The sequence below is a fragment of the Poecilia latipinna genome, unplaced genomic scaffold (assembly GCF_001443285.1).
Source record: "Poecilia latipinna isolate Pla-1442-1.1 unplaced genomic scaffold, P_latipinna-1.0 Scaffold398, whole genome shotgun sequence".
Classification (NCBI taxonomy): Eukaryota; Metazoa; Chordata; class Actinopteri; order Cyprinodontiformes; family Poeciliidae; genus Poecilia; species Poecilia latipinna.
The window spans coordinates 221,255-241,204 of NW_015113014.1; the positions used below are offsets into that span (position 1 = coordinate 221,255).

The following is a 19,950-nucleotide window of genomic DNA, read 5'->3' on the forward strand; positions in this document are numbered from 1 at the left end:
TATCATTTAAAATTTTGCACTGGCTTTGACAACTCAGGCTTTTTAGCTCAATAGAGAATAATAAAAACACACCTTTTTCTCCTCTTTTTTTGATGAAGGCTCCATACTTTCATTTGCAGTGGAGAGACGTCCTACTGGGAAACACAAACAGGCATAAAGGTATCAGAGGATGTGTGTGCTGGTTTGTTTGGCTTGCTTATTTTTAAATGCTCTGCTGTTAAAACGCCACTGCAGCGTTAACAAAGGCTAAAGTTCAAAAGGGTACTTGAACTTCCCAGGAAAAAAAAAATCCTTGATAATGCTAATCTTTAATCAGGTCTTCTGAGTTTCACTTCCTATTTTTGTGAGCTTCCTCCCCACCCATTAACAGCTGTTTCTAAAAGGAAAAAAGAAAAAAAAAACTGCTAAGACTTTCCACAACCTCACTATCGTCTTCTCATGAAAGTGATGGCACGAACAGAACATGAGCAACAAAGTAGAACCATGAGACCATCAGGATATATTAGATTACTTCAAGCTTTCATCACATTTACTGGATGAATGGTCCGGTTTCTAAATATGTCATTAAAAGGCCAGTCATTCACAAGAGAGGAAAAGCCCGACAACTTGTTAACAATGCATTATTGTTCTTGAAATCCACCTCTATTCTCATGTGTGTCTCTGAGGAAAAATACATGTTTTTATTTTATTATTTTTTTACCATGTGCAGGAGCAGAAGTTGATGGTAAGCCACCAGAGCGCTGGATGGGTTGCTTATATGCTAACAGGTTGCTGGAAAAGAGAAGAAAGTCTGAGTCTTTATTGATAAATCTTAACAAACAGTAACAACAACAACAACAACAAAAAACACAAACATGATTATTCTCCACGAATGGGGCAATTAAAAACAATAAGCTTTATAAGAGTAACGGTATGAAAACCACTATAATTTTCTGCCACACCGTTCCTTCCAACAAAAGTTCATAGAAATTCTTGTTGCCCTTTCCGCACATGTTGTTTCACACTGATGGTCAGCTGGCTGAAAGAAGATTACTACCCTTTTCTCTCAATTTCAAAGAACACAAATTTGTTTTTTTTGAAAGTATTTCTGGTATCAACACACACAAAGTAATGAGTTTGTAAACTAAAGGCTCACAGCATTGTGAACAAGAAATGTAGTGCATTGTTTTTCCAAATTTACAATGAACAATCATTTGAAATAATCATGACTTCAGTATTGACCTAAATAATCACTAATATAATTTCTTCAAAACCAAACAGCAGTAAGTAGATCTACCAAACCCTTTTATTAGACTGTTATTTAAATGTATAAATACCCCATGCATTATGATTTTGCCAATTTTTTGTTTTTGTTTGGGTTTCCTCCACAAAAAAAACAAGACAACTTCAGAATTTAGTGGGCTTCTGTTCTAAGTTTCTGCTTAAGTGTTTGTGTCAAGATCAAAACAACATTAAGGAAATGTTGAAGATAACAAAACTATTTTAGAACCAGTAGGAAAAGCTGTTTTGTTTCATTTTAAACAAATACAGTTAGATAATTATATACATTTTTCTTTTAATTATTTATTATATAAGTGCTTTGATGGCAAAAGACTGTAGTATTTTTACTAAAGGATTGTCATAGAAATTACCAATAATTTAAATAAGCTTTGAAAATTCTGACACTGAGAACTGTCAGACATCGAGACGCATAAAGACAATTACAAAGCCGGCCTTCTGACACTTGAAGAACATTCACAGGATTAAAGGACTAATGTCCCAACAAGATCTTGAGAAACTCATCTATGCGTTTATCCTTATTAAATTGATTTCTACGACAGTTTTCACATGTCTGCCTAAAATGTCAGTCAAGACAGCTGCAGCCGATCCAGAACGCTGCTGCTGGCGTTCTGACTAAAACCAGGAAGGTAGAGCACATCAGTCCAGTTCAAAAGTCCCTACACTGGCTCCTTGTAGCTCAGAGAATAGACTTTAAAATACCGTTGTTAGTTTATAAATCACTGAATGGCTAGCACCAAAATACATTAAAGATCTGCTGTTGTCTCAACTTCCCAGACCACTCAGGTCTTCTGGTTCAAGTTTGCTTTGCTTCCCCAGAATCAAACATAGATAATCAACACTTAGATTTTATGTTGGAACAAACTTCCAGAAAACAGCTAAAATGCTGAAACTCTGAGTTTCTTTAAATCGAGGTTAAAATCACATTTGTTTAGAGCTGACTGATAACTGGAACATAGTAAAGCAGAGTCTGTTTTTTAACCTGTCATTGTTTCTCTTATTTTGCCATCGTTTTTCCTTGTTTATTGTTGTTATTTTTCTTCTAAACACGTAAAATAAACTTTGAATTTCCTTGCTGCTGAAAACGTGCTATACACATGAAATTGCCTTGCAGTTCTAATGATAGACATGATCAGAATAAATGACTTAGTGTATTCCTAGGATAGGAATTGACTTATAACCGCAAAAATGTCCACCTTGCTTGACTCTTTTTTCTTTTTTTAACTCATCTGCATTGTTTGAGGCAGTGCATCACTATGCTGTGTTTGCAGCTGGACACCCATCGCTGTAAAAAATCCACAACGCTGTATGTTTTACATTTACACATCCACAGAAAAATCCCCTGAGGACTGGAAGAGGTCCACAGTGCATGAGCTCAATTTAGCAAACAACAGCCAAGAATCATCCAGGAATGCATCGCACACAAGGTAGGAAATGTGGAATGCTGCCCTGTTCTGTCAAGGAACACATACTGAAATTAAGCCTGGCTAATATGAGAGCTTTACAACACTAACTCGGAAAGCATAAGTATTTATCTAGCAGATGCCCAGCTGGTTTTTATAGGTCTATAGAGATACAGTTCTGGGATTCCTGAAACAGCAGGAGGACTTCAGGAAGGCAATGACGTAATATCGAAGATTAGGAGGAGGGGAGTTACGTACAGAGGCAAACATTTATGTGGGCGATTTTCTATGAGATGTTCCCATCTTATGCCTAAATGATCTAATCCAAATAATATCAAGGATAGGCAGGCTTATTGATGAAGTACCTTTTTTGCACAAGGCAATCTAAGGTGCTTTGCAGAACATCAAAGTAAAGATAAGAATGGAAATATGTAGTAGTTTAGGATTTAATTAAAGGAAAGCTTAATATATCCAACATATCAAAACATGTAGAAGAGATTTAAGAGGCTAATTTAAATCCAAAATCATCAGACTTTAAAACAGGGAATTAGCTAATTGGTCAGATTCTTTGATCAGAAGCTGCAGTAAGCAAAAAAATGTTTTCAGTCCTGATTTGCAGTAATGTAAACTCCTGAAAATAAAAACATGCACCAGCTTTTCTGTGTCCTGTTTCAACAGAAATCTTCTTATTTTATTCTGTCAAAGTTTTTCAAATGCTCATTTATATGGTTGTAGACATTAATAATAACACCAGTTCATGAAGTGACTCGTAGAGATGAAGTTGTGTGTTGCCAGCATACATACTGTATGGCAAGAGATGCTGGAGTACTACATATTCTGAATTAGAGAGTTTATATAGGGGCTCCAAAAAAGAGGTCAAAGACTAGCCCTTTAAGGATCCACACAATTCATTTCTTCACCCAGATTTATAATTTCCACATGACACAAAGTGTTCCTTGTTTGCCAGATAAGATCCGAACCAGCTTAGCACTGTACCCAACAATCCCACTCATTCTTCTGGCCTGCTAAGATTAACTGTTTTAAACGCAGCACTTAGATTAAGTAACACCAAGGCAGAAGGTCTAGATCCATCACTTTCCAGATGTACGTCATTCAAAACTTTTACCGATGCAGTCCTAGTGGTGTAGTGCAATCCAAAGCCTGACCAGAAAACAACAAAAATAATTTCACTCCTCAAACTATTCCTTATCAAGCTTCTACTCAGTTAAAATAAAAATGTTGTTTACTTTTCCACTAACCGGTGAGAGGAATGCATTATTGTAACATTAACATGGACAAAACGGGACACATTTGTTACCCTTTAACGTAAAGTATTGTTGGTGGTTAATGTCTATGTATCATTTACGATGCGAAGAAAAATAGTAATAAATCAAGTCAGAATATGTGACTCTTACTTCTCATATTAGAATTTACTATGGTATCTTAAGGATACTTTTAAAGTTGTACATCAGTCAAATCTAAGTTTGTTTACATGACTCATGAGAGAATGAAACTACAGCATATCACATCTATAGGACAGAACATCTAAACTCACACAAACACACCAAAAAACTTTTAAAGCTGCCACTGAACACAATCAGATGTGACATTTCTTGTACTCTTCACCTATTTTTCATCAAATGATTACATTTCTGTGCTGCCTTCAGACTAACCTGTGGTTGGTGGTGACAGCCTTTGGAGCAGCTAGTGGATCCCTGCCTGTGGCCTCCTGCAAACATAGGGAACAGTGTGTGAACGCGCAGTTTGTTCTCTGCAGAGGCTCTCAGCCTTCTGTATGTTCTCACAGCTCAGAGGAAATCTCACAACAACTCAGACAAAGTAGAGGTGCTGACCACTCCCAGCTGAGCACAGGAGTCCCCTGGGTCCTATCCTCCTCGGCTACAAACAGCACAACAGCCCTGCTCTCGGTTTGTCTGGGCTGTCTGTGAGTTCTCCTTTGATTCAATTGCACAAGGAGGAAACAAAGCACTCGGCTGGGATTTTTTTTTTTCCTACAAGTTGCTGTGAAATTGAAAAGAGGAAATGCCGAATAACTTGATTTTTGTTTTATTCTGAAAGGTCTTCATTTGCTGTGGAGAAGTGGCAAGCAAGTGAATCAGAAAGCAAATCAGTCTGGGTGCAGCTCAGGCAGGCAGTTCTCAGGCAGTCATCCAGATCAGAGAGGGGAAAAATAAAGAACGTTCATATTCACAGTTTGCAAGCAGAGGGTTCACACAGCTTTCATCGGGGGGCGTGGGGAGGGAAGGTGTGCTGGGATTTTTGCTAAATCACAGAGAAGCAGGGTGGGGGAGTGGTTCGTAGCAGAGATATTCAGTAGGGGGGCTCAGTACCTCACCCCGGCCTCGACGCTGCTTCTTCTGAGAAAGTGTCCTCTCCAGACCCTGAATCTCCGAGTCCAGCTCAGCTTCGAACTGGCTCAGCTCAGACTGCAGACTGGCCTGAGCCCCAGCAATTATAGTGTTGGAATGCAAGAATAAAATACTACCACAGAGTCTGATATTTGTAGCTTGTAATTTCCTCTCTAAGCTCATAAAACAAGTGAAATATTTTTAGCATGAATTAGAAAAGGCTACATGTAGTTTACGTTGTAGATGCTCACCTCAATGGAAGGGGATGTCGGTTTCTCAGGCTGTCTCTTCTGGGACAAATGAACCTAGAGAGGAGATTAAAAAAAACACACTGCAGCGGATTTTTGGCCTCAGATTGGAGTTGAACTTACTCATAATAACCTACCACAATATGGTGTACTATAAGTACTTTTTACAGGAATTTAACCCTAAATAACAGCTATGTAAAATTCAAATTAAACTAGAATAAATTATCCTTATAAAGCTGTATTTAATCTAAAATTAAAATTAAAATGTTACAGAAAGAAAATTACATCCCTTCATTACGCATCATGGCATGATTGTGATGATCATTTGGAGTGTCTTTTGGGACAGGTTTTTAAATTCATGATGCACTTTGTACCTGCCTGCATATCACTATTTTTTGCTAGAATTGGCAGAGTTTATTTAAACTGGTTGTTCCTTAATTTAGTTTTTAAGCAAAGTCCACAATGTTTTGGTGGGATTTAGGTTGGAATCACCCTGTAAGTTTAAGGTACGCTTTCTGAAACCAGTTTTGATGTATTTCTAGATTATAGTCCTGTTGGGCCTCACAGCTCAGGTCTTAACCATAATAACTATGCTGTTATTTAGCTTATTATTTTTCCTTTCAGCTATTATTTAGCTCACAGGAAATCTCTGATGATCTTCATAAACACCCTGAAAGCACAAAGGTTCACATCTCCCTTCACCTGGAAGCTTCTAGACATCAAGTGTCTCTTCATTTCCCTGCCGTGTTTTGCTCCTGGATTCTTGTTTTGTCCTGCTCTGGCTCCCTGAGTCCCCTGTGTTTTTGTTTTTTTTTGTAAGTTTTTCATCATTCTGGTCATCAAAAGTTTTTCATCTCAAGCTGCCTCAGTCTCTGCATTTGTGTGCACTTTAAAACTACACATCACGACACTGGGAGTGTTTCAAGTCTTTAAGGACTTAAGGACTCACCTTAATGTATAAATCAGGCTAGCATTAAGCTTCTTGAGTGACAAAAATTGGTGTGTATGGTCAAAAGCAGGTCCATGCAAGGGAAATTCAACCAAGTAAAATATATTAGAGATAATAGGAGCAGTTCAGCTAATATTTTCAGCTAAAAAACACAGCTTATATACATAATGAAAAGCTCCAAATGCACCTGTCCCAACTGTGAGTGCATGTGAACTTTTAAAGTGTCAGAATATTTAGAGTAAAATATATTTTACAAAAGCTGAGTGCATGTCTTTACTACCCTGGTCGTTTATGTAAACTTTGGTTAGTAAAACGCTGCTTTATCTGATTTGGCACAAATTTGTGGACATCTAATAAATTCAATAAATCATCAAAATCATTTTAACCCAATAACAAAAAGGTCAAATTCCAAAACGCAGACAGCAAAGTAACTTATCTGGAACTTAATGGAGCATATTTTGGACTCCAAATTGCAAACCAACACATTTTGTTACTTTAACTAGCTGAACAATATTTCTTTTATTCTTGTTGTCAATAAAGACTTCATACTTTTAGTAGCCGGTTCTGTCAAACATGACTATAAAAGGCACTGAAACTGAGAACTGCAAACCACTTGTCCCATATTTTGCAAAACCTTGGCTGAATCCATCTCTCTGAATGCCAGACATACTGTAGTCATCCCATCTACAATGTCACATTGAAGCAGCGCAGCACCTGATATGGTCCATGAGCTGCTTTTCTAAGCACCGTCCAGGGGATACAATATTGTTCATACAGACAAAATGAAATAAGTCCCTATGCTGCGAGCCATTATGCACCGGAAGAGGTTAACACCATAATACAGATCACAAGACCCATCGGCTCCCAGGGGGGAGTAGAAACAAAGATTTCTTTTCTTCACAAGACATAACTTACAATGTGTTCACCGGATCTGGAGCAGTGTTTCAGTGTTAAAGAAAAAAACAACTTCGAAGCACCACACCTCCGCAGGGAGAGAGGGTTTAAACCCGTCCAATAAAAGAGATGGCGCAGAAAAAAACAGCACTAAATTACAGCAATCTGACACTATGAGATTAGCAGATTAAAACGTTTAAAAAATGTTTACAAGACTCCATTCTGTAGAAAATCTGATAACTACTACAGATCGTGCCTTTTCTTGCCTGAGGTTATCTTTCAAATCTGTTGAACTCACTAGCTAGAATAAGCTCGTCTTGTAGGACTGAACACTGGAAAAGTGGAGTATTTGCAGGTTGCGCTGCGTGAGAAGATGTAATCTGAGGAGTTAGACAATAATCCTTCAAGAAAAGGTGACCAATCTGCTCATGAGCTCCTCACTGGGAAAACGCCAAACAATTACAGCTATTGGAGCCAACAACAACTCCAGATCCATTTAAAGACTGAAGAATTAGATGTGGGCTTTGAGTTGGAATCAGATTCTATATTTAAAATGTGACAGCATGGGGGGTCCATACCTGGCTGTTACTCACTGAAGCGGAGCTCCTGTCAGGCTCAAAGTCGAATATGCTCTTGGGTTGAGGTTGTTGCTTTCCAGGGTCAGACAGCTTATCTACATCTTCGCTCCTAAAACGTTAACACCCCAACACAAACACAAACACACAACAACTTGAACATGGCGTCATTGTAGGAGCCCGTGACAACAAATCCAAACTCGCCTCAGCAGCACGTTTTCTCTGAAAAGGAACTGGCGCAATGTTTTGGGTTGGTGATCACAGAAGCAGTCAGCTGCAGTCTGCATGACGTAAAAATAACTTAACACTGGTGAGTTATGTGCTGAAAAATGTCAACACATGAACTTCAGCACAAGCATCAGTTTAATTTCAACAGGCCTGACTGACTAACGGTGTAATATTTCTTGATTCGAATGAGGTAATGAATTTTTTCTACAATCTCTTTTATTTGTAAATCCTTCTCTCTTCCTTCTGTTGGTCACAATGCATTCATGCTCAGTCACCTGTGGACCTCCACATTACACTTGCACTTGGCTCGGCGTAGTGCGATATCCTCACTTTACAGCATATGCATTACATATAAATGGGTTTCAGAGCTCAGCATAGTTTTCATACATCATGACCAAAGGTGAGGTGATAGACACACCTTCTTTCTGGGTAAGACTGTAAAGTAAAACTGGAGGAAATTTAAAGTATAAACAGAACTTTAACCAGAGCTGGGTAATATCATTCCACTTTATCAGGTTGCATGATGCATACAGCAACATTTCTTATCTGTAAAGATGTTTCACAGATCTGCAGCTGGGAGCAGTAAGTCAGGCTCTATCCCTATCAGGCTCTGTGACTTCTTTGGACCCAACATCAGATCACACAGGTGCTGAACAAAAATAGCGCAAAATGCAACAGAATTATCAGAAAAACATACAGAGCATAGAGCCGAGCATCGAATCGTCACATCTGTATCCAAATGACTGATCGATGACTGGAGATTAAGAAAAATATCTTCCTTCTGCAGTCATGAAGAGCAACATGTATAAGATCTATATAAGATGTTTCATTAGATCTAGTTCTAAACTCTGTACATCAAAATGACACTATATGTTACAGAAGAATCCCACAGAACTCATTTCAATTTGAAGTAAAATTCTGTGTTTCCCAAAATGTAAAACTCACTGCAGAATAGGTGAGTTTTACCTCTTCTCATTTGTTTGATTTGAGCTTGTCTTTTTGAAAGCAGAATAATTAAAACACATCCAGCAAACTGGAAAAAGTCACATCAAATCCAGTAAACTCACCAATCAGGCAGGGACCCATAAGGCGTCAGTCTAAAGAGATTCTTGTCTTCTACGATTTTTTCTCTCTCCGCAGATGACTGGAGCCCTGTGGATTAGTGACTCATGAAAGAAGAGTCCAAAGAAAAAAAATGCAGTGATGGTAAGCAGTATGTTGGGTCCACTCACGTTCTGGTGACCACCGCTCTGAGTCCTCTAGTTCTGGTTGAAATAAACAAAGAGACTCATTTGAAACTTTTCACAGCCATAAAACTTTGGCAGTAAAAGTCACATATGATTTCCAGCACATCCACAGGATAAGTAAAGCAAAAAACGTCAAACTGAAAATTCTCTCTATTTGCACAATCTTTGCAGTACACTGGGTATTAATCATTTTAATAAGCGTGCCAGCACTAATGTGTTAAATTAAAAAAAGATAGAACTGGTTAGAGGTACTTTGTTCAGTACTTCCTATAAATTCACCTGTTAAAAGTTGTCGACAATTTTTGATTGGTAAATTATACCAATACGTCTTCTAACTGGAATGTATTTGTAGTGTTTCATACTGCACTATGATTTGTTGTAATTTTTAGCCACAGATAAAATCCTGATGTAGTTGTCAGAAAGGTGAGAGTCGGCTGCATTTTGTCTCAAGGCACCAGTTCATAAGATAAGACAAACATTCAAAAAATCTCTTTAAAACAACAACACCCAAATTCCTGGCAAAACAGCAGTGAAAAAAAAAAAATGTTTTTCACGGCACATGAAAGAGAAGAATGATTAATGCTTAGGAGGGGCTGAGAAAAGAATCTGGATTACTGTCAGACCTCGTGAACAGAAACGCCAGAAGTCGTTTATGCTCTTATTTTTGCGTCAATAATAAATTGTTTGCCCGATGATCTCATTAGAGGCCGACATATTGACACGGTGGGATTCATTCCGTATTTGCACTAGTTAAAAAAAAAAAAAAAAGTCGAGGAAGAGATTCTCACCCTCAGGCTTCTTGTGAATCTGTCTGAACATGCTCCTGTACCAGTCTCTGGGCTTGTTCACGCTCTGGTGCATGCAGGGAGGAGAACAGACGAGAGAAATCAACCTGACCATGTTGTTGGTTTTAGCCAGAAGTTCTGGTTATTTGTATCTTACCGATCTGGACGCGATGGGCATCCCGGTCTCATCCACCGGACCGATTCCAGAGAACTTAATAAGCCTCCCCTCGTTATTTGGCACCCAGCTGTGCGGCAAAGTGGAAGAGCCCTGGACTCCATTGGACAGTTCACCTGATACAGAGAGCCATAAAAAAATTACATTATTTTTCTGATTTATTACTGAGTGACAGGGCCCAACAAAAACTTACAAAATCAGATTTTAAAGGTCCAGTCAGATGTTTGCATCACGGCTGTGTTTGTAGTCGTCTGAAAATGTTCACGCAAAAAAAAAAAAAGGTTTTCTATAAGATTTGTAAACTTTTCGTCATACCTCACGTAGGCATTACAGCTTTTTTGCCACTTCAACCATATTGTTTTTTTCAAGATATTATTTTATAAAAGCTGAACCATATTGCAATGTGAAGCCGGCCTTATAAGTCAGAACTGGTAGTTGGAGTTGTTCCCACTTTCCCAGCAGGAAAGTTGACTTCAGAAGGGGGTCTAATTGATTATTTTTCTGACTGGGAAATCAGAATTTCACTGTTCTGATTACAACTGGAAAGTAGAAATGCTTTCCCGTTGTGGAAATGTGAAACTTTATACATTTACCTTGCGACTGTGAAGGTCCATAGTACGATCCGAAGCTCGGAGTCACTGGACCTCCTCCATTAAGCTCTGGCTCCTTGAATAAACAGAAATATCTAAATAAGTCCTCCAGTTCATATGGAAAGAATGTTTCTGGTTATAAATGGTGTCAATAACTGTGCCACAGGTGACTTTGTTTAAAAAATATTTATTGATTTTAAATTGTTCTCCAAACTGAATTTAATTGAAATTAAAGGTTGAATGAAAAATAAATGAAATGGAGATGTTTTAAGTCTTTTTTTACACAGTCGGTAAATATGACTGGCACATGCATGCCTGAGTGTACAAAGCATGTAGTGCATTCTTTTTCCACAGGGGGGAGCACTTGTTTGCTGCTATCATAGCCATCACATTAAAACAGCCTGCAGGCCATGGTAGTTTACCTTCACAGAGCCAGATGTCAGTCCTGTGGAGTGAAACGGACTCTGCGGAGGAGTAGGGAGTCCAGGGGAGATGACCACCACATGCTCTGGAGAAGTCAGGATGTGCTGGCTTGAAGAAATGTCAGGCTTCCCAGACAGATAACTCTGGGAGCCATTTGGATGGCCCGCTACTTCCGCACTTTGCTGCACACACAGAGGAAATTATAAAAATATGGATGAACCAAAACAATGCGTGAACCCTGCCTCATCGTGTCTTCCTGTGGACCCTGGATAAATAATGCTCTGTGTAAAGGTCATGTGAACTTGTTAGCAGTCTTGCTATTCTACAGGGAATAACTGTCCTCTCTGAGGGAAGCCTGTGAAGAAAAGATCCTCCAATTTATTTAAAGCACAAGCAGTGGGAAGTGCTGTTTCAACCTTTTCCTCGTTTTTCCTCACAAGAACTGCAGAAAGGCTTCATTGAAGAATTAAAGTTGATGGGGAGGACTAAAACAGCACTGGAGTGTTTAATGAGCTCATTAAGTGTTCAAGTCGTGGAGCAAGACGTCAGAATGAGGATAAAAATGTCAACCGCGAAGTCCAGTGGTCTCCTTGGTGACTCCTGTCCTTCTCAGCCACCTCATGATTGAGAGTTTAACACTCTGTGTTTGAATCAAGTGCTGTGGTCCTCTCTGTGTGGTCGTCAGGGGTCATGAGGAAATACCTGTCTCTTAGTAACTGCTAACGAAAGATATGTTGTTGTGACGCAGACAGTACTTTCTTGATCAATAGCAGGGCTGTTTATCACTTTTACTACTACATACTAACTTGCTTTTTCTAGTTTCCACACGTTTCAAATGTTTGTCAGACAGTGAATAATGCTACCGGAGGTTTCTTTATCTGGTCACACCATTAAAAAAATAAATAAAACATCCTGTCAGTTCACGATATCTGCAGTTAGCCTGCTGTCTGTGATTTTATGTTCACTGCACATTTATGTTCACTGCACATTTTAATAAAATAAAATTAGGACCTGTTTGTGTGTACAGCTTATAGTGACAGCTGCAGCTTCATGTTTGTCTGAGTCTTGTGACCTGCCCTGCACGCTGCACTGTGCCGCATAGAGCGATGTTGTCATTAACATTTTCAAAGCTCAGTTTCTGAGGCAGGAGAGCAACTTTTTCTCTAAGTTTTGTCCACAAACTATTAACTGGAACTGCTCTAAAATATGTTACAACCCAAATCACCAATAGGTCACATATACACAAAGCAAACATGCTAACATCAGCCTAGCATTTTAGCTAACTGGTCCACATAAAAACATGGTAAACTGGGGAAGGCTAAGAGTTTATTGAAGGCTATAGCTGCATGCAGATTCACATATATCTTTATAAACAAATGATAAAGCTATGTGGGGTTCTGGTGACACATTCTGCATAGTAATAGTCTTAACCAAGTTAACCCATATTGGAGCTTATTACTGAGGCCATCCATGTGGAAACTCTGATTGGGGAAAATCAGCTAATGCCAAGAAAAAAAAAAAAAAAACCAAGAAAACAACCAACCAAAGAAAGGACAGATCCTGCAGAGTCCTTAATGCTGTTGGTGACTAAGACACAATAACAATACTCAGTGGTGGGTTTTTTTAAATTGGCCATAAATGCATTTGGTGAAGGCTTCATTAGAAAGAGAGTTACATGAGCGCCAGTTAAAAATAAAAAATAAAAAATAACTGCAATTTATTTGTCACTTGTGGCCAAAGCAAATCTTCTATTGAGCTGCACTGGTAATCTTTTGATTACTGCTGAGAATAGCATTATACACTTTGTTCATTCCCAAAATCTCAGATAATTTCTAATATTTTAATTGGTTGGGGTGGAAAGCAGAAGAAGGGCACCTTCCATGGGAGGACCACAAGTTACAATACTAATGTAGACTTTGTAGTAAAATGTAGTGTGTTATTTCACTCCAATTCACAGCTCCTGCTTTATTGAGCATTGATTTTAAATGTAGGATTGCACTGGAACATGGGGGAAAAACACATTAACTGAGGCAGAATATTCTGATCAGGACATTTAATAAAGGAAATGCTTTACCTGAGTCTGCATATGATCAGTTATGGTTCCTCTGTGGCAGAGATCAATATTTTGCTCTCAGCATGAAGGATCTGCAAAGACACATAGTGAATATATCAGGTTTGTTTGTGGTTGTGCATCCATATGAAACACATGCCACACAGTTTGTATTTATTTACTTATGTTTAGATCATTTTTTTGTGTGTGTGAATGTGTCTGTGAATATTACTCTTTTTTTTAGAGCAAGTCATACGTTTGCCTTCTGCAAATATTACTAAGTTGGAGTGAAGAAATGCACTTAAATCCCAAGTCTTATTTAATGTAAAATCTTTAAGTGACTTCAGAAAATCCAGCTCAAAGCACTGAACAAAACATAATCTTATCAAAATAGCGTGAAACCATTTAACAAAGCCTGCAAAGAAAAACAACATTTCCGCCGTCAGCTGAAACTGAAATACTTTGCATAGGCTATAAACTGAATGACAGAGATTTGCTCACTGTCTTTTATTCAAACTATCAAATCCATATTAATAGGTGCCTCTCTGAACGCTTTAAGACTTTATCTTATCTGTTTTTATTCATATGTATTTTTAAACCCAAGTAGTTAATATTCATGAGTGATTCCCGCAGACCTCTGTGTCATAAATCTGCTTTTTTTTCTCCCAGACCGACTCGACAACTGTTCCATTATCCCATCCAAGCCGTATCCCAGTGAGGGAAAGTCAACGTCACCCACATTTTCCTGCAAACCCATCCAATACAATAAGAGTGACTCACATGCCCCCCCCCCCCCTCGTTTTTCCCAGTAATACAATTCTGTAATGACCCTGATTTTTGGGTTGGATGACGGAGAAGGACAACTACTGAAAGTTATACATCAGTTATACCTGCTGTTTCAAACATCAAAGACATTGTGGATGGCGAGGAGGGCAGGAGGGAGCTCTTTCTTTACCACTCTGAAAGAGGCGGGCGTCTGTAGCAACTAAATAGTCCATAATGACTTTGCAGGGATGAAAACCACAGATTCTACGCTGCTTCAAATCCCTAAAACCCTGACGAAGAGCGGCAAAGTTTTTGCTTACTTCCTTTCGTTGCCATAAAAACTGTGTTCCCACAGGAACGCTATCTGAGATTAATAAAGTTGGAGCGTTAGTATAAAGTTTAGACTCTGTTCTCCGCTGAAAGCTGCAGCTTTGCAGCTTGACGTTGAAGTGGGGACTAAGTGTTGGCCGGACTCCTACAGCCTGGAAGCTGCCTGACACAGTTTGCACTAATGTGTTTTCCATGTGGCATTTGCAGCTGACTATCAGAGTCCATAATCACTGTTGTCAAGAGAAGAGCATGAAAACTAGAAACTCCCAGTCTCGCTGCTCTGCTCACTCAATGACTGAATCTATGTTCCACTTGACCGACAACAGCGTCACTCATTTGAGTCGTCATCTTCGAATGAATCGCGTTACACAACAGGAAGAAAACAGATCAGGAGACTGTGACAATAGCAGCGGTGTTGATGCTCAGGCATGCCGATTGATTCATCATCCTCGGTCATAGTCGTTGGATTATTCAACCAACTGTGCAAACAGCAACATTACAAATAATGGCTTAAGCTTACTGCCTGTGTGTTTTATACAAGCTGCTCTGCGTTCATACCTGATCACTTTAATAGGTCTATTGAACTTATGAACAAACGGCAGAATGAATCATTTTCAAGTTCTTTTCATGAGGAGTCTGGACACGTTTTCTCATTCGGTCTCTCAACACAGGTCCAAACAGAAACTAGCGTCTTACATAAGCGTTTACATTCAACTATGTTATAAGACAAATTTCAATGTGTTTCTTTTTGTGTGATAGAGTGACATAAAGCAGTTTAGAAAAGTAAAGATTATGTAAAAGGATACATGGCTTTCACTATTTCTTCAAAATTAAGATCTTTGCAGGTCTTAATTTGTCATTTATAGGTCCCCTATCTAGCATGTGTTAAACTGCAAATATGACTTCTTCTGATTGCCTTTAAAAATGTAAATCTTTTTCTTGTATGAATCAAAACCTAAAGTTGTGCAGTCAACATATTTTTCTGCCGCTGCTGTGAATCTCTGCAGCTCCTCCAGAGTCATATTTTAAAACATGGAAAGTTCATAGCGTGGTCTTTTCATGAATACAGACAAAGGTACAATTTCCATGTATTTGACTGACTGAAAAATATTCTAAAACAATGTCCCTTTTATTCCATTTAATAATTATTCAATGTCTGTCTTGATAAAATCCCAATAAATTACAGCTAAAATTCAAGACTTATGAAAATTTTTAATAAACCTTAAGTTAATGTATCTGTAAATGCCTTAAGGCAATGTTTACATGCGGAGGTGAAATCTGACATTCAACCAAAGTCTTGTCAAAAGTCCCTGAAAGTAAACGTTTATTTATCTATTTTTTTTTTTAGTTATTTTTGTTTTTACTTTTCCACACACAAATCAAAAAGAAGACAAAAAATAAGACAAAACTAATGCAGAAATGGATAAACAATATTTAAATTCCTATTATGTTCTAGCCAGTGTTAGAAATAGAATTATTATTGTTATTATCAAATTTCAGAGTGTCTCTGAAAACCAAACATGCTCTCAAAAAAAAAAAAAAAGATTCCTATGAGATCATTGGTCTTTCATGGAAAGATTGTGAAACTTACAAGAACACCCAAATTAACACTGCCCTGATGTTCCTTTCCAAACATACATTCAACTAGCAGTATTATCAGCGTAACATAATAAAGGAAGACCTTCATGCTTACGACAAGGCTAAAAGATCGACAGAGAACCTTTTCTGCACTCAAAGAAACATTTACACCAGAAAAAAAAGACATTTTTGCAATTTACCAATAGTGTGTTATTCTGTTCAATGATCAAATATCAGGTGAAATATCGTTTTCAAATTTAACAAAGATAATGTACAGCACAAGTTATTTGAAGTCAAAGTTCCAGCACTTGACTCATGTCTGGTTTTTTTATTATTTTTTAAAGAAGCAGCCGATCTGTTTTAACTCACATGGTGATGTAAAAACTTGTGTCATAACAGTGGCTTTGTCTGGGTTTTCTTGGAGGCACAAAAAAGAAAATCCATCCCAGGACTGCTTCAGTCCCTCACGCATTCCCCGGTTCTGAAAGCGCCAAACACGACCCTACCAAATAAGGAAAATTCAGAGATGATATCAAGCGAGAAAAACCTGATTCAGAAGTCTGACTCCTTGAGTTCCTTGTGAATGCTCGGAGCGTTCTTACGTAATTGCAGAAACTCAAGCTCAAGACTCAGTTTCGAGCTAACGAATGAAGACCAGGTTTTAGGACCTTGATGCAATCCCTGTGAAACGTGAACGTCATAGTTCACATATTTACAAGGCTAGACCCCCCGCAAGGTGAGAGGTCCATTATCACCACCGGATCGGAATGAGAGGGGAAGAAAAACAGAACCATAAAAGGCCCCACGTCTACCTCGGAGAAGGAGATGATGTTCTGTTTCAGACATGCTTTCACTCTAACTGGATTTTATGTTTCCAGCTCGTTTCATATCTGCTAACGTTTCACATGCGGCTCAGCTCAACGCAGCTGAGGACCTGGGAAATGAGAATCAAAAGCCTTTGACTTGAATTTTCTCTGCATCTGTTCCCAGTAAAATTAAACAGATTGTTCGAGAACTGAACCAGATGTTTCTCTGAATCTGAAGCAAACAAAACTGCACAGAATAAACAAAATGTACTCAAGTTACTTTGGTCAGGCATGGGTTTTTTTTCTTCTTCTTCCCCTTTTTTATTTTTTTATTTTTTACAATAAACTATTATCTGAAGTTCTTGAGCCAAAGCTGAGCAACTCAGCAGCTCCAAGGTCAGTGAACTTAACCACACCCATGCAGTTCCTGTGAATGACAATGGGAGGTCCTCCCCACAAACACCTCTGATATTAACAGTAGCACGACAGTAGTGCAACAGGAACAAATGTTCCTAATTCCTGATAGAAAAACATACAAACGGGCATAAATCACACATCAAAGAGCTCTTATCCGACACCAGAGCAGAAAAGACCATCACCGAACATGCAAAAATCAGCTAATCTTTCTCTTTTCCAGCGGAAAAGAGAAAGATTGGGTCCCAGTGGGAAAACCCAGATGGATTATCTCCTCTGTCATTTTTCTTCCCACCAACATAGCCGTCAAGTTGACAAGCCCGCTTAACAGAAACAGTGGCGAGGCTGACCCCTCGGACCGCTCTGATCAATACCAGCTGAGACATGATTTGTGGTCAGAGGCTGAATCGTCCTGTCATTAAGTCAGGGACAAAGAGCTCTAATGAAACTGACCTGCATTCATTAGCACATGCTCAGTCGTCTGCACACAGGCCAGAGTTAATCATTGACTTTAACGGGTGAGGGCGTTTCCAGTTGTGCTCACATCCAACACATAGTCCATGTTCAGCCGAACACTGATGGCCTTGTAAAGTAACTACAGCCTTTGAACTTTTCCACATTTTATCATGTTACAACCATGAACCTGAATGTGTTTTATCGAGATATTAGATACTGACAAAAAGTAGATAACTGACAAAAAATAGCACGTGTTTTTCGCATTTAAAATAAAATAAAAATCTGAGAAGTGCGGTGTGCATTTGGCATTCTTTACTCCAGTACATGTGGATAAAATTAACATCAACGAACAGGGTTGACTGAGCATAAATTCAGCTGTTCTGTGAAAGTCACAGACGCTAGTTAGCATCACGAAGACCAGGGAACACAGCAGGGAGAAAGCTGTAGACAAATTTAAAACAGGTCCGGGTTATGAAAGGTTGAGCTTCACAAAGAACATGGTACAACCGCAAACATACCAAGGTGTGGCTGTCCATTTAAACTGACAGAAGAACAGCGCTGATCAAAGAAGCAGCTGGGAGGAGCTGCAGAAATCAGCACATCAAATTGGACAATATGTTGATGGAACAGTCGTCCCATAAGGGCTCCACGATCGTGGCCCTTATGGCACAGTGCTACGAAAACGTTGGGGACACAACGAACATGTCAAAGGACAGTCTCTGGTAAGAAGAAACAAAAATTGCAGTTTTCGGCAGACACTGAAAATGACATGTGCGATTGGAGAACAATCGCTCAACTTTATCCTGAATACCACACACACAGTGTAAAACACGGAGGTGGCAGCAGAATGATGTGGGGTGGTTTTCTGCAGGAGACACAGGCTATCTGTTCAGAGTTGATAGGAAGATGGATGGAGACGAATACAGGGAAGAAATGTTGTGAACTGATGCAGAAGACTGAGTCAGAGCTGCAAGAGGTTCAACGCATGTTCAGTACAATTAGAGTTGATTAACTATCTCATCTCTGTCTAAGTTTGAGCTGTGTTAGGAAGAAGAAAGGGCAGACTTACACAAAATCTATAAAGAAACACTTGTAAAGAATTGCAGCTACAATCACAGCAAAAGGTGCAATTGAAACTGCACCCCACACTTTTCAGATTTATATTTATGTGCTCTTTCAAAACCATGTACCACTTTCCTTCCAGGTCACAACAAAGCAGTTCTGTAGAAATCTACAACAGACAGTCACATTTTGGACAATGTTAAATTTATGAGTTTAATCTAATAACATGTGAAAAGGTTTGATGGGCTTGTATGCTGCTGTCACTTAAAACATGTAAAAAAAAAAAATTATAAGTCAGATCTTATCACGCATAGATTTGCTTCTCCTCGACAAGTTATATAAATGGGTCATAAAACCCCTCAGCCCTGGTCCTGGAAGGTGACGGGAGTGCTAATTACAAGCACATTCACTGGATAAATAAATGGACATTTTATAGACACAATAAATGAGTCACGGTTCAGCTACTCGAGAGGTCAGATCCGTGAGGCTGATCACACAACCGTGCTGCCCTTTTGCAGCTCTGCAGATGTTCAGACAGAGCCCATACAAGGTCCTGCAGCTGTGAGTTTATTATATGTAGTTGTAGCTGCAGATACACAAATTTATCAGGGAGGGAAGTGTTTCACCTCCATGTATGGTGCTCGTCTGGCCAGAGCAACAGGAGGGGTCTGCGTGCTTCTTGTCAATAGAGAGGCAACGCGTTCCCAGAAGAAGCTCCGGGCTCATAAATCAGAGCCTCTCTCAACAAGAGGAGCCCTTTCCAAGTAGATGCAGTGCTGAAAAAGTCGCTTCCCCCACCCCCACCTTACATCTCATTTTGTTTGCTTTTTTTTTTTGGTCAGATTTGAGAGTTTCAGATCATCAAACAAAAGGTTAATATCAGACAGAGACCAACCTGAGTGATTACAGTTAGATGCGTTAATCACACTGAATGCATTTCTTACTGAAAAAAGTAATTTTCACCTAAAACCATTCGAGGCTTTACAGTATCTGGCTTTGATTATTTCACACCACTGTCAGGAATTTTGCAGCAAAGATGTTTTTGTGCAGAAATGTCTTCACTCAGCCACAATGGAGAGTTATTATGGTCTGTTTAAGGTAATGCTACAGCAGCTCAACTGGATTCAAACATGAACCATAGACCAATCCAAAATCTTTTTTTTTTTTATTTATTGCCATTCAGAGGTGGACTTGTGAGTGCTTTTTTTTTTTTTTTTTTTTTTTTTTTTGAATATTTTCTTCGTTTTAAAAAAAAGGGGGCTTTTTTTTTTTTTTTTTTTTTTTTTTTTGAATATTTTCTTCGTTTTAAAAAAAAGGGGGCTTTT

General features: G+C 38.8%; 1 protein-coding gene across 10 annotated transcripts in view; it reads right to left on the reverse strand.

Moving 5' to 3' along the window:
- sorbs3 (sorbin and SH3 domain containing 3) overlaps positions 1–19,950 on the reverse strand; it is a 37,005-nt gene that overhangs the window by 4,376 nt on the left and 12,679 nt on the right. For 8 of the 10 annotated variants that reach the window (XM_015037215.1, XM_015037214.1, XM_015037217.1 and 5 more), the window contains 13 exons: positions 13,239–13,309; positions 11,164–11,346; positions 10,745–10,817; positions 10,134–10,267; positions 9,980–10,043; positions 9,177–9,209; positions 9,012–9,096; positions 7,720–7,828; positions 5,302–5,355; positions 5,033–5,140; positions 4,355–4,410; positions 701–771; positions 73–134 (listed from right to left, as the gene is read on the reverse strand). In XM_015037215.1, the coding sequence (XP_014892701.1) occupies positions 73–134; positions 701–771; positions 4,355–4,410; positions 5,033–5,140; positions 5,302–5,355; positions 7,720–7,828; positions 9,012–9,096; positions 9,177–9,209; positions 9,980–10,043; positions 10,134–10,267; positions 10,745–10,817; positions 11,164–11,346; positions 13,239–13,250 (1,044 nt within the window). In that variant the 5' untranslated portion in view covers positions 13,251–13,309. The remainder of the gene's footprint in view (positions 1–72; positions 135–700; positions 772–4,354; positions 4,411–5,032; positions 5,141–5,301; positions 5,356–7,719; positions 7,829–9,011; positions 9,097–9,176; positions 9,210–9,979; positions 10,044–10,133; positions 10,268–10,744; positions 10,818–11,163; positions 11,347–13,238; positions 13,310–19,950) is intronic. The other 2 variants (XM_015037218.1, XM_015037220.1) reach the window with 2 other exon arrangements.